The sequence below is a fragment of the Oncorhynchus keta genome, chromosome 9 (genome assembly GCF_023373465.1).
Source record: "Oncorhynchus keta strain PuntledgeMale-10-30-2019 chromosome 9, Oket_V2, whole genome shotgun sequence".
NCBI lineage: Eukaryota > Metazoa > Chordata > Actinopteri > Salmoniformes > Salmonidae > Oncorhynchus > Oncorhynchus keta.
This window is the reverse complement of record NC_068429.1, coordinates 25,360,176-25,374,661: the sequence shown is the minus strand read 5'-3', so window position 1 is coordinate 25,374,661 and position 14,486 is coordinate 25,360,176. Positions and strand designations below refer to the sequence as shown.

Sequence of the window (14,486 nt, the reverse complement as noted above, 5' to 3'; positions counted from 1 at the left end):
GCAGTGGAACTGGCTTCCAGGACCAGAGTTGAGATTGTGCATTCATACAGTGCATTCGGAAAGTATTCAGACTCCATGACTTTTCCCACATTTTGTTACGTTACAGCCTGAACAACAGTAAAAAGAGAGTGGAAATAACATTAGGGAGGCTATATACAGTAGCAGGGCTATAACAGTAGCAAGGCTATATACAGGCACCGGTTAGTCGGGCTAATTAAGTCGCTCTGGATAAGAGCGTCTGCTAAATGACTTAAATGTAAATGTAAATGTAATTGAGGCCATATGTAAGGGGTGCATAAACTGGTGGCAGGGAAGTCAGACGTAGGAGAGCAGAACTAGGTAATAGCCGGAGCAGTTTAATTTCAAAACCAACGGCATCAAGAAAATAACAACTTGGGTACAAAACCCAACGCGCACCAGTCAACATGTGCACAAGCACTTACAAACAAAGAATACCACACAAAGACATGGGGGGAACAGAGGGTTAAATACACAACACGTAATGAGGGAATGAAAACCAGGTGTGTGGGAAAACAAGACAAAACAAATGGAAAATGAAAAATGGATCGGCGATGGCTAGAAGACCAGTGACGTCGTCCGCCGAACACTGCCAGAACAAGGAGAGGAACCGACTTCGGCAGAAGTCGTGACACAATATGTACATGTAGGTATAGTTAAAGTGACTATGCATAAATGACAAACAGAGAGTAGCAGGTGGGGGGTGACGGGACACAATACAGATAGTCCAATGTGCTTGGGTTATTTGGGCTAATTGAGGTAATATGTACAGTACATGCAGGTATAGTTAAAGTGACTATGCATAGATGATAAACAGAGAGTAGCAGCAGCGTAAAAGAGGGGTTGGGGCGGGACACAATACAAATTGTACGGGTAGCCATTTGATTACCTGTTCAGGAGTCTTATGGCTTGTGGGTAAAAGCTGTTGAGAAGCCTTTTGGTCCTAGACTAGGCACTCCGATACCGCTTGTCATGCGGTAGTAGAGAGAACAGTCTATGACTGGGGGGGCTGGGGTCTTTGACAATTTTTAGGGCCTTTCTCTGACACCGCCTGGTGTAGAGGTCCTGGATGGCACGCAGCTTAGCCCCAGTGATGCACTGGCCTGTACGCACTACCCTCTGTAGTGCCTTGCGGTCGGAGGCCGAGCAGTTGCCATACCAGGCAGTGATGCAACCAGTCAGGATGCTCTCAATGTTGCAGCTGTAGAACCTTTTGAGGACCTGAGGACCCAGGCCAAATCTTTTTAGTTTCCTGATAGGGAATAGGCTTTGTCGTGCCCTCTTCACGACTGTCTTGGTGTGTTTGGACCATTCTAGTTTGTTGGTGATGTGGACACCAAGGAACTTGAAGCTCTCACCTACAGCGCCGTCGATGAGAATGGGGGCATGCTCGGTCCTCTTTTTCCTGTAGTCCACAATCATCTCCTTAGTCTTGGTTATGTTGAGGGATAGGTTGTTATTCTGGCACCACCCGGCCATGTCTCTGACCTCCTCCCTATAGGTTGTCTCGTCGTTGTCGGTGATCAGACTGTTATTAACAGTGAGAATCGCAGAATGGTGAACTTACTAAACGACTGATAGTTTGACTGTGTGATATTAGATTGCTTCTTGTGTAAATATTTTCTGTCTGGATTTTAATGATTTGTTGTGTCATCTGAAAACTTAATGATGGTGTTGGAGTCGGGCCTGGCCACGCAGTCGTGGGTGAATAGGGAGTACAGGAGGGAACTGAGTTTTTCCCATTCTTCTCTGCAAATGCCCTCAAGCTCTGTCAGGATGGATGGGGAGCGTCGCTGCACAGCTATTTTCAGATCTCTCCAGAGATGTTCGATCGGGTTCAAGTCTGGGCTCTGGCTGGGCTACTCAAGGACATTCAGAGACTTGTCCTGAAGCCAGCCCTGCGTTGTCTTGGCTGTGCTCTTAGGGTCGTTGTCCTGTTGGAAGGATCTCTCTGTACTTTGCTCCGTTCATCTTTCCCCCGATCCTGACTAGTCTCTCAGAATTACTATTGCAACAACACATCATCAGTAGGGTAAAACTAACCTGTCTCACGACGGTCTAATCCCAGTTCACGTTCCCTATTAGCGCTGAAAAACATCCCCACAGCATGATGCTGCCATGGTTTGAGAGTCCTTTAGGTGCCCTTTGGGCAAACTCCAAGCGGGCTGTCATGTGCCCTTTACTGAGGAGTGGCTTCTGTCTGGCCACTCTACCATAAAGGCCTGATTTTTGGAGTGCTGCAGAGATGGTTGTCCTTCTGGAAGGTTCTCCCATCTCCACAGAGGAACTCTGGAGCTCTGTCAGAGTAACCATTGGGTTCTTGGTCACCTCCCTGACCAAGGCTATTCTCCCCTGATTGCTCAGTTTGGCCAGACGGCGAGGTTCCAAACTTCTTCCATTTAAGAATGATGGAGGCCACGGTGTTATTGGGGACCTTCAATGGTGCAGAGATGTTTTGGTACCCTTCCCTAGATATGTGCCTCGACAAAATCCTGTCTCGGAGCTCTACGGACAATTCCTTCGACCTCATGGCTTGGTTTTTGCTCTGACATGCACTGTCAACTGTGGGACTTTATATAGACAGGTGTGTGCCATTCCAAATCATGTCCAATCAATTGCATTTACTACAGGTGGACTCCAATCAAGTTGTAGAAACATCTCAAGGATGATCAATAGAAACAGGATGCACCTGAGCTAAACTTTGAGTCTCATAGCAAAGGGTCTGAATACATATGTAAATAAAGTATTTCTGTTTTTTATAAATTAGCAAACATTTCTAAAAACCTCTTTTTGATTTATCATTATGGGGTATTTGTGTGTAGATTGATGAGGGAAAAAATATTTTAATCAATTTTAGAATAAGGCTGTAACATAACAAAATGTGGAAAAAGGGAAGGGGTCTGAATACTTTCTGAATGCACTGTGGATCTTATATAATACATTATATAATACATCCAATATAATACAGGTGGAGTGTTGACTTGAGCTTTGAGGATAGCATGGCCATGGCGTGACTAAGATAGTGTCAAAAACACAACTCAGGTCAATAACTGAAATCTTAAATGGTTGAATCTTTCAGTGTTAATGCTAATTATCAAATACTGTTATTACATTTTCCTGGGCTGTTCATGGCTTCACATAAATCACAGATATTGGGGGTGGTATTTCACTGAAACATAAGATCCTCATGCCCTGTCCCTCACATCTGATTGACCACCCGACAAGAGAGGGAGCAGGGAACATTGATATACACTGATCTTCCTAATATTGAGTTGCCCTGCCCACTCCACCAGGACATGGACTATATAAGGTGTTGAAAACGATCCACAGCATTTTACAAGTTACATCAATAAGGGATCATAGCTTTCACCTGATCAGTCTATGTCCTGGAAAGGGCAGCTGTTTGTAGTGTTTTGTACACTCATTAAGTGTAGAATTAGCACACAGCCAAGGTTTGGATGGCAGGGACATCACTACCGTCAGCACAGTGGAGTCACAGAATCCCAACCCTTCTCTCCTCATCTTCTCCTACTCCTCTCCTCCCCTCCTTTCCTTTCCTATCCTTCCTCCCCCCTTGATTATTCCACTGTTCCAAAACATGTTGACATAGCATTATAGAGTTCTTCTGACTAGATAGATACCTCCTCTCCTCTCCTGTTTCCTCTCAGAAGAGTCAAAACTGAGAACGCTGTAGGACAGGCCAAAAGTGCCTGTCTGTTTTTAGCGTCCAACACCACCACGCCTGCCTGATGTGTTCCGTAACCCTCACCCCAGTTGGTGAAACCCTCACATAATACTTCACACTCCCTTTCCCCACATTCCCTAAACTGGAGGCTCCTAGGCAACTGAGAATATTACAACCATAACCCACAGGGGTCTTAAAAGGGTAGGATGAAGTTACCCGTAGACACCGATCTAAGTTCAGTTTTGTGTTTCCTCCCCTAATTGTTAAAGGCCCAGTGCAGTTAAAATTCAGGAATTTCTAATCAGACTGTTTGCATGAGCGGGGGTTTCGGCTTCCCTGATGATATCACCAGGCGGTAAATTGGTTAATAGACCAATAACAAAGATAGTTCCAAAACTCTGCCAATAACAGCAAGATTTAAGTTTTCTCCTCCCAACTCAGACCACTCTCAGACAGTCATAGTACAATTATTTTAAAAGCTAATATTAAAAATATAAAGTAGTTCATTGTTATCCAAATGATTTGATATAAAAACATCTGCATTGGGGAGGGGGATACCTAGTGATTTTTACAACTGAATGCATTCAACTGAAATGTGTCTTATGCTTTTAACCCAACTCCTCTAAATCAGAGAGGTGCAGGGGGCTGCCTTTAATCAACATCCACAGCACCCAGGGAACAGTGGGTTACCTGCCTTGCACAGGAGCAGAACCACAGATGTTTACCTTGTCAGCTCCGGGATTTGATCCAGCAACCTTTAAGTTACTGACCCAACACTCTAACCACTAGGCTACCTGCCTTCACAGTTCTGATTTTAGGACAGTAATCTTTTCCTAGATATGTTTGTACATTGTTGACGGTTGTAGTAGGAGACTATATCTGAGATAGAACCCCTGTCATGTGCTCCAACAGCAACCCCCACCCCTCTCCTTGAGTCTCATATTCCCTGTCCAATATCTGTTTCACATTGCGAATGGAAGGACATTAGCAGATGACACTTTGACATTCAAGTCTCACCAAGACCTGAGAGAGACCCTGTAGGCAGAAATATGATCCTAATTTTAATGTGAAATAAATGTATTGAATTTGATTGGCTTGCATGACTACAGGCTCACTCTACTCTTGCACACTGAGAAGAGAAAGAGAGAGAGGCTCTGACCACTGGTGCTGTCCATGGTGCTGGACTTTGAGAAAATTGATTACAATAAGCATGTTAATTATGCACCGCTAAATGACATTCTACATGTGTCAATTTCAATCCTTCTTATCTACCCTTGTTGTGTCAGACTGGCAGACAGCACCGTGCCAATGGATACAGGCTGGTGACAAGTATTATTTTTAGACCTGGCAAAAAAAATATTTTAAAAGAAGTGGGCGTCTTTTCTGCTGATACTGCTGCAACTGAATATGACGTCTATAGGTAGCCTACACACCCTGGGTCAGGATACACTTTTCCCCCACGAAAAATAGTTTTACAGCTATAGTTATTGGTCCTGTACTTAGTGTCAACTGTCAAGGGATGACACATTTTGAAACCCTGGATGCCGTTCTTTCTATTTCAAGATTACGCTGAGCACAAAATCTCTGAGCAAGTTCTCCAACTTGGAATGTCATCAACGTTGCTCTGCAGAGTGCCGATAAGAAGCCATTGAAAATAGATGAGAAGAACCTGCTACAATGGATACAATGGAAATGGTGGAATGTATCAGGATAGATCCAGATACTCTGACAATGCTAGAGGATGATGTGGACATCACAGAGGGAGTCTGCCAAATCAATGACGAGGTTGAGGATCTCCGCAACAGGTAGCTATATCCTACATAATTTCTGACATTCTGTACAGGCTACTAGAAGTGAAATCTGAGTCTTTTTCCAAAGTACACTGGCGGTCAGTTTTAGAACACCTACTCATTCAAGGGTTCTTCTTTATTTCTACTATTTTCTACATTGTAGAATAATAGTGAAGACATCAAAACTATGAAATAACACATATGGAATCATGTAGTAACCAAAAAAGTGTTAAACAAATGTAAATATATTTTAGATTCTTCAAATAGTCACCCTTTGCCTTGATGACAGCTTTGCACACTCTTGAATGAGTAGGTGTTCTAAAACTTTTGACCGGCAGTGTACATTCGCAAAAAACCTTAGCCCCTCCTTCGTCGAGATCACATTAGTGTGGATGAATAGTTAGGGAGATAATTAAATGATTTGATACATGATTGAAAATGATTGCTGTCTCTGAGCATTCCACTTTGTCGAGATAAATCAGAGTTCAATCCATAGTAATCATGTCTTGTTCACATTCCTAGTGAGACAGACAGACAGACAGACAGACAGACAGACAGACAGACAGACAGACAGACGTAGAGGGATCGTCACATACATAAGGCTTTTATTTCAAGTCATTGTTTATTATAATTCCTTGATGTGCCTCAAAATGGGAACATGTACATTTGCCCCAGTACCTCACCATGTTATCTGTATTATCCCATCTCTTCCAGTTTGCGGTTGGCGGTTCAGGATGAGGCGGTGCGTCCCAAGATGCAGTGCTTAATGATGGACCCCTCCTTCTCCATGGTTACCGTGCAGGGCGAGGACAGCGGCATCCAATGGGAGACCAGCTCCAGCCGCTGCTCCACCCCTTGGGGTTCCGAAGCCGAACCCACCCCTACCATCGCCTCGGAATTCTGCTTTCCCATTAATGAAAGGTCTGTTTCACCTGGATTAGGATCTGGAACAGCAGGTAAAATAACCTTTGTCATGGATGAGGCAATGATGGTGAGGAGGCCAAGGATGAAAATAAGTTGTGGAGGAGGACGCAGGAGCCGGGCTGACAGACGGGGACAGACTCCTTTGCCCACAGGTGATGATTTAGGTGAGGTCACTGAAAGAAATTAGGGAATACCTCAAACTCTGATATGCTCAAACTACAATCTATTGAGACACATTTTTGCATATTTTTCCTTCTTCAGGTGAGTTTGTTGAGAAGCCAGAGCTAGTTGAGGTCTCCCTGCCCAATGTGAGGGCAGAGGGAGATGGGGAGGAGGAGGAAACGACAGATCCCAAAGAGGAGAAGAAGCAGAGTTTGTTCCGCCTGGTGTCAGAAGGCTCAGAGATCCTGAACATCATGGTTCCTTCCAGGCTGGTGAGCATTGACGAGGAGGAGAGCCAAGTCATGGTGGACAACCTGTCTTACCTGGAGGAATCCACCTTCACCAAACCCAGTAACGAAATCATAGAAGAGGTGACAAACACAATTTAATTAGATCTGTAGACCTTACTCTGTCTATCCATCCATTCATTCAGTCATTCATTCATGTATTTGCTCATTCACTTGTTTGTTTATTCATTCACTGATCCATTCATTCAGGTTTTTCAGGAGGACACCGCACCATCAGTGGGGGGTGGAGATCAAACGGTGGAACACACTGACTCCTCCCATCTCACCAGGCCTGATCAGACTGACCCTCCTGGGGCTCCGGTGGCAAAGCAGCCCAGACGAGGAGCCACCAGTGACATGGACTACTTTGAGACATTTACTCAGATGGATGAGCCTGCTCCAGGAGGCCCCACCATGATTGAAGAAGGACAGAAGGAGGAGGAAGCAGACTGTGGAGAGGAAAACCAGCAGGTGAGTGAGGAGACGGAACAGCTCCAAGATTTCGCACCTGTGACCGAAGACCTGGGAGGTTCCAACACAGGCGTTAGCGGAGAAGAAATCTCCAGTGACCATCTAGATGAGGTGTTCTACGGCGGTATGGACAATATGCCTTCTAAGAACTATCTGGAAGTAGAGGAGGGCGCAGTAGACAAGTCACCCAAGTCCCCCCTGAAGGAGAGTGGATCGGCCCTCTTCGGCAGCGAGGAAACCGTCCTCACCCCCATCTTCCTCCCCTCGGGACCCCCCAAAATCATCAACCCCACTCTGCTAGAAGAGCCTACGGCCATGGCCTTCCTTTACACAGACCTGTATGAAGAGGCAGTGGGCAGCAGGGAAGGAGTGAAGGAGGAAGACACTGAGAGTATGACCTCCGAAAGGTCCTTCCACAGCAGACACTCAGACCGGGAGGCCAGGGGGTACCTGGAGAAGTTTGTCCTGAAGGACGAGACTCCCATGGTGGAGCTGGAAGGGGAACCGGCAGTAGAGGAAGGCTTCAGAACTTGGGCACAGGAACTGTACACGCTGGACAGCTTTCTCTCCCACCCTGATGATAGAGAGATAGAAGGGGAGATCCAGGAGTCTGAGCATGACATGACAGATTTTTTCCGGACGAACGCCAGTTCCTCTCCATCTGATGATCGGTACATCCCATCACTGGATAAAGAAAAGAACTATGCAGAACCTGTGAAGGAGGACAAACATGTTAAGGCAGACAATGTTTTAAAGACGGTGCAGGAAGCACCTCAGCTTCAAGTGGTTAAAGAAGGGAAAACCACAGAGGAGGAGAACAAGAGTCAGGGCGTTGTCACAGATTTAAATGATCCACCACTTTCTGACCCAGAGTCTTTCTCTGAGAGGGCTGGTGGGGGGAGTGTCACTGAGCCCCCCACAGACAAAGACCTCTCATACAAACATGATGCTCCCACAGTGGAACTACAAAAACTCCCACCTCTGAGTGACAGTGGCACAAATCAGGAAGCTCCAAAGCCAGTAGCCCCCCCTAGAAGGAAGCCAACTGCACCTCACAAGAGCTCTCTGAAACTAGCGCCACTGGCTCGAGCCCAGACCCCAGTTGAAATCCTAGAGGGAGGAGGAGATAGAGGGAAGGAAGAGAGGGAGGAGGAGAAAGAGAAGGCTTCACCAGCTGAGACTGCTGATGAAGGAGAGGGGGATGGAGAGACAGGACAGAGGGAGGAGGAGAAAGATATGACAACACCAGTTGACGGCTCATCCTCATTTTACCAATCCCAGATTACGCTGCTCTCAAGTATAGCTACGGAACCAGTAAAAGCAGAGGATAAAAAGACTGAATTGGCTGAAGGAAACACAGAACCACCTCAGGCTGAGGAGAGTGACAGCCCCAAGCCAGAGGCTGACCCGGTATTGACAGGACAGGACAGTAAAACAGAACCAGCTAAAGGAGAGGCTGAACCAGCTGAGTCAGCCAAGCTAGAAGTTGAACCTACAACAGGACCTAGCCAGACCACTCCTTCCGTTCCTGCCCCAGTGAATGACCCAGCCAAAGTTGGCGGCGGATGCATCATCCTTTAGCCTTATTGGCTTTATGCTGCAGCAATTTGAAATTGAGAGGTCAAATGATAAATTGAAGTAAAAATTACAGAACTTCATATTTTTTCTCAACCTGGTCTCAGAGTATTTCGTACTATTCTGTACATAAACCCGAAACACTGCATTTAGTATGATATGTTATGGGTCGCATGGTATGTATTAATTTGTGGATGATATGTTACGAATTACAATTTGTATTATATTTTATGAATTTGCAGAATGTACAGTATGTTACAAATTTTCAAACTGTATGATATGTAATGAATTCTAGCTAGGTGGCTAGTGGCTAACGTTAGCTAGCTAGCTAACATTAGTTAGGCTAGGGGTTAGGGTCAAGTTTAGAAGTTTGGTTAAAGAGTTAATGTTAGAGGAAGGATTAGCTAAAAGAGTTAAGGTTGGGGAAGGGTTAGCTAACATGCTAAGTAGTTGCAAAGTAGCTAAAAGTACCAAGTAATTGAAAAGTTGCTAATTAATTAAATGCTAAAGTTGTCTGTGATGTGAAATTGCAACCATTGGGTTGCTAGACGTTCAAGCTATATGCCGACCGATCATCCCAAATAACCATCCTACTTTAATTGTTGCCTTAAGTAACCATCTGTCTTATGTAAACATACTAACATACAGTATTATACTAATTTTAGTGTCCTGGATTTACATTTACTATGTTACGTCTATCAGATCAGGCTGTTTTTTCTGGATATTTATTTTTATGCATACTTGCTTATTTGACCATTTTTAAACCGTAGCACAGTAGCACTTTTTGGTCTGGTTTCCCGGGCCCAGCCTAAACACTTTCAACTGAGATTCTCTATTAAGCAGTCAGTCAGACTCATAGGTAACTGTTAGGTTATTACCATTTAACCATTTCATTTCTAAATAAATATCTGATTATTTCTGAACTGTAAAATAAAGTTCTACCCATTTTCCTCTCCTTTTGTATCTGAGAGAGAGGAGTGTACCGTATAGCCGCTGCTCCAGATCATCCAATCTCCTCTGTGTTGATGGATGGTGGCCAGTTGAAAAAAACCTGTGTGTGTGTGTCTGTATTCGTGTGTTAGAAATAGGAGGTATTAATCACGGAAGGGGGGGGGGGATTGGAGAGGTGGGGTTTGTCAAATGAGTAGCCTCTTATACACATTGATGACCTTATAGGAAGGGAGTGTGTGTGTGTTGTCTTAAGTGCACCGCTTGCCTCCACTCACTGTAAAGGGTTATAAATAACCATCCTTGGCCTGAGCCTGACAACCCCCATCTTGACACCGAGTCTCTAACCCTGTTCTCTTCTCAGATTGGCCTAGTAACCATCTTCTTGGATTGGCTCCCACTGCAAAGAACCTCGCAGCATAAACACATAGTGTGATATGTACTGTATGTTCAGGTTTCTTATTCCACGGGAGGTATGGAAGGAAATGAAATATAAGTTTACACGTTTACCCCAAGTGTTCCCTGTGTGTCAGCTTGTTGTTGTGGATGCTCTAACTGAAGACTGAAGCAGCTGCCAACTCAATCTGAGGAACTGAAGTAGATCTGCATACCTGCTCCCTTTCTTGTATTCATGTAGTATTCCTCTTCATTTTCCTATTCATAATGTTTATCTTCCCCTGTGAAGAGTTGATGTGCTTTTCACTGGTTTTCAAAGGGTTTTGCATTGTATTGTGTTATATGGGGCTATAACAGAGATTTTGATAACACATTCACATCACTATCAGCGTGTTTTATTTCATTTTTAGTTTCAGGTGAGATTGTAACATTTTGTTAACATTTTGTTGTTTGTACGGTCTTTCCCGCACCTGAACGTCAGGAAATGGTAATGCACCAACTGTGCGGTGTGCGCAAGTTACCACAAACACAAAAATTATCCACATTTTTATGAGATCTTAATTTAGGTTAGGGTTAGGCATACGGTTAGCAGTGTGGTTAAGTTTAAGGTTCGGTTTAAAAATACATTGTAGAAATAGGAGAGGTTTATGACTGTAGTTACTAGTAAAGACTAAACTGCAGTTTAACACCAGGAAATTCCAAATGTCAAGGCAGCAACATTTTCAAATCAAATGAAATGAAAACAAAACTATCGAATTAGTCGTTAATTTCATGGTAAATTTTATATACACAAAAACACATATTTAAAATAAAACATTTTTTTTTACTTGAAATACAATATTTAATAAAATATCTAGAATTAGTAAATAATTTAAAAAATATATATATATATATATTGACTAATATATTCTTACAACTCTATCATAGGTTTGTACTACTGTAACCCCTGTACTTTATTGTATTTATTTTACTTTAATTTATGAAACTCAGTTCTTGTTATTACATTTTTCTACTTTTAATATTATTTTATGTTTTTCAGAGAAAATATACGTGCAGTGATGTCTTGTGTTTTTTTGTTGTATTGTAATTTGAAATGTTACAATAATATATATCTATTTTTGAAAAGCAACATTATAGTCCTAGCAGCAGCATTAAGATTTCCGGTTTTCATATTTTGCCTTCAAAATAAAAGTCCATGGTAAAACGCTGTGTGGATGATACAAATCCCCCCCAAATTGCAGCTTTGCATAGTGCGTAATGTAAAAATTATGTACAAAATATATAATTACATGGGAGAAAGTCTAAACTAAAGATAATTGCTATATATAAGATAAATAATATTATAAGGTGAAGCACATTGAAAAATGGTTGGAGCTTAAGTATAGTAAATAACAATAATGGCCTACTGGTAAAAAGTATATTCAAAAACAATTAAAAAATATATATAATTATTTTGATTGTATGATTCTTGTTCATTTATTGGTGCTATCGTTCAAGCATTATATTTTGAAATGTAATGTTTAAAAAAAAGTGTTTCTGTATTTTCGTTCTATTGCACTAACAAACTGAACTGTAGAGGGAAAAGGATCGATTGTGTGTCCATAAAACCAGGGTCTAGTTTGAACAAAAAGCAAGGACATAGCACGTGTTACAGGACTTTTACTGTGGTCAAACATCTTAAAATGGAACGCCTGGACACTATACGGTACAAATATAGCACTGTACAGGCAAAATTATTGATAGTGTGTCCATAGAACCCGGGTCCAGTCTACTTATGAGAGTCCCTAGAATACAAATCAGGTGAGTTTGAAAGTGTTGCTGGACATTTACTGTGGTCAAACAGCTTAAAAGGGGACGCCTGGACACTATAAGAAACAAATATTGCACTGTACAGGCAAAACAATTGATTGTGTGTCCATAAAACCAGGGTCCTGCCAACTCACTAGAATCTACCCTTTCCTGGTGAGCACATAGCTATTTTATGAGGCAACAATATGTCACACAATCACAAAAACCAGAACCCACATCCCTGCTACTTTCAATCCAAAAACCCAAGTCCAAGATACAAACCTTTTGATGAATTGCGACTAGGGTTGGTTGAAGAAAAGTGCTGTTAACCTCCGTGATAACCGTTGATAGACTACAGGAATAATTGGGGTGATACTAACCAGCAGCATGATCTTACTATGATACAGCTTCAAAAAATAATATTTTATTTGTCTAAAAAAACGCTTGACCTAATGCATGTTTTGGCAGTGTTGTGGCTTTACTTTCATTAATCTGATGACTGTTCTTTATCGAATCAAATAACTATGTTTAATTGTTACCCGATTAAATTAATCATGTAACAATTAACTCATTAGAAATTTGGGGCACCTCGAGAGCAGTTGTTTAAAGCGTTACCATCTCCCGAATTAAACTCTAAAGGTCTTTACCTATCACATCCAACAGTCAACGTATTAAATCATGACCTCTTATTGTATCATCATTCTGAACAGTCGTAACCTTCTTGGATCTGCAAAAACCCCAGCCTTACTTATGATTCAGTGCTACACAAATTGGTTTAATTATTTATTTTCTAGCTAACTAAATAATAACACAGAATAAACATACACACTTAATACATGAGAGCAGACTGACACAATATGGTTGTAACGGCGTTCTTCGTTTGTAGAAAGAGAGTCGGACCGAAATGCAGCGTGGTGGTTACTCATGACTTTAATGAAAAAAGTGACACATGAAATAACTAAACAAATACAAAACGAAACGTGAAACCTAATTACAGCAAATCTGGTGAAACTACACAGAGACAGGAACAATCACCCAGGAAATACACAGTGAAACCCAGGCTACCTAAATACGGTTCCCCATCAGAGACAAGAATCACCTGACTCTGATTGAGAACCGCCTCAGGCAGCCAAGCCTATACTAGACACACCCCTAATCAACCACAATCCCAATGCCTACAAAAACCCCAATAAGACAATACAATAACCCCATGTCACACCCTGGCCTGAACAAATAATTAAAGAAAACACAAAATACTAAGACCAAGGCGTGACAATGGTGGCGTTTTACACAATGACATGGAGAGGGAGAGAGAGAGAGAAAAAGAAAGAGACTTATTGTTGATACATTTTAGAAACTATTCTCACAGTAATCATATACTTTGCACACAAAGTAAGAAATCATGAATGTATTTCCGTGTGACTGCCTTCATTTACCATTTATCGCTGTTGGAACCAGCCCTACTTAGGAAGGTTGTTGGCCTTTCAGCGGCACGCTTGTGTGGCTCTGATTGTCCGAAATGGGTCTCCCCTTTCCCGCCTGCTACTGTTGTTCACTCAGGAAGATGCTCCTTGGAAGATAGCCAGCCAGCCGTGTCGACGGTTCCTATTGGTGATGAGAGTAGTAGAATATGGTGATTTGAGAAGAGTAGTAGGATGGTCCCACTTAAATTCGCTTTTCTTGATAATCAGCCATACCAGTGATTGTCTGAAGGTGAGCTTTTCGCTGCTTCCGCATGTTGATATTCAAGGTTCAAACCCATCTGGACATGAGCTGCAACTCTACACGCCTCTTTGGTCTGGGAGGTGGGTTTATTTTCTTGACCTCGTGTTGAGGTTCAAAGTGCCAACCATTTCAAACGCCTTTCTGTTCTAATGTTAATTTCCATACCAGTCTTTTTATGCACTCTGACCAAAGGGGACGGTTCCGTCAGTCTGACACGCTCTCTGACCACACTTGGGGCATGGCTACTTACTATGCAGAGTTTATAGGAGATAGATTATCTTATAGCTCCTAAAATCACATTCCTATCTTAACATAATTTTTCATTACTCATATACAATGTAGATGATGGAGATTTGACAGATAAAGGGGATATACTTTCCAAGTTACATTATTTCCTTTATAACCTTTTCATATTTTAGAAAAATTGTTCCAGTATTCGTTTAAAAACTGTTAGAGTTTCATCAGGGAAAATTATGTTAATGGAGAGAGACTCTTCTTCTCCTTTAATTTTACAACTGGGCATGAGCTGTCAACCTGGCCCAGTTCTCTCCTTCCCCTCTCTGTGGGTGAAAGGGGGTCTGGTTGAGTTATTCATTGCAAACCTGATCAGACCCACTCAGATCCTTACAGGACAGTCATGACAGCAGGTAAGGCTGACCTTGGGCTGATTTAAATGTGTAAAGTCTGCAGCCTGCTCATCATCATTCGGATAATTTA

General features: G+C 42.5%; 1 protein-coding gene across 2 annotated transcripts; it reads left to right on the top strand.

The window, feature by feature from the left end:
* Positions 1-4,870: 4,870 nt before the first annotated feature.
* si:ch1073-398f15.1 (cardiomyopathy-associated protein 5) lies at positions 4,871-11,707 on the top strand. 2 transcript variants are annotated; one of them, XM_052525567.1, is made up of 4 exons: positions 4,871-5,508; positions 6,208-6,569; positions 6,679-6,950; positions 7,077-11,707. In XM_052525567.1, exons 1-4 carry the CDS (start codon positions 5,381-5,383, stop codon positions 8,916-8,918), a joined length of 2,604 nt encoding a protein of 867 aa, XP_052381527.1. In that variant the 5' UTR covers positions 4,871-5,380; the 3' UTR covers positions 8,919-11,707. The 2 variants fall into 2 exon arrangements, with proteins under 2 accessions (XP_052381527.1, XP_052381526.1); XM_052525566.1 differs by having other exon boundaries at positions 4,878-5,508; positions 6,208-6,586; positions 6,684-6,950.
* Positions 11,708-14,486: the final 2,779 nt, after the last annotated feature.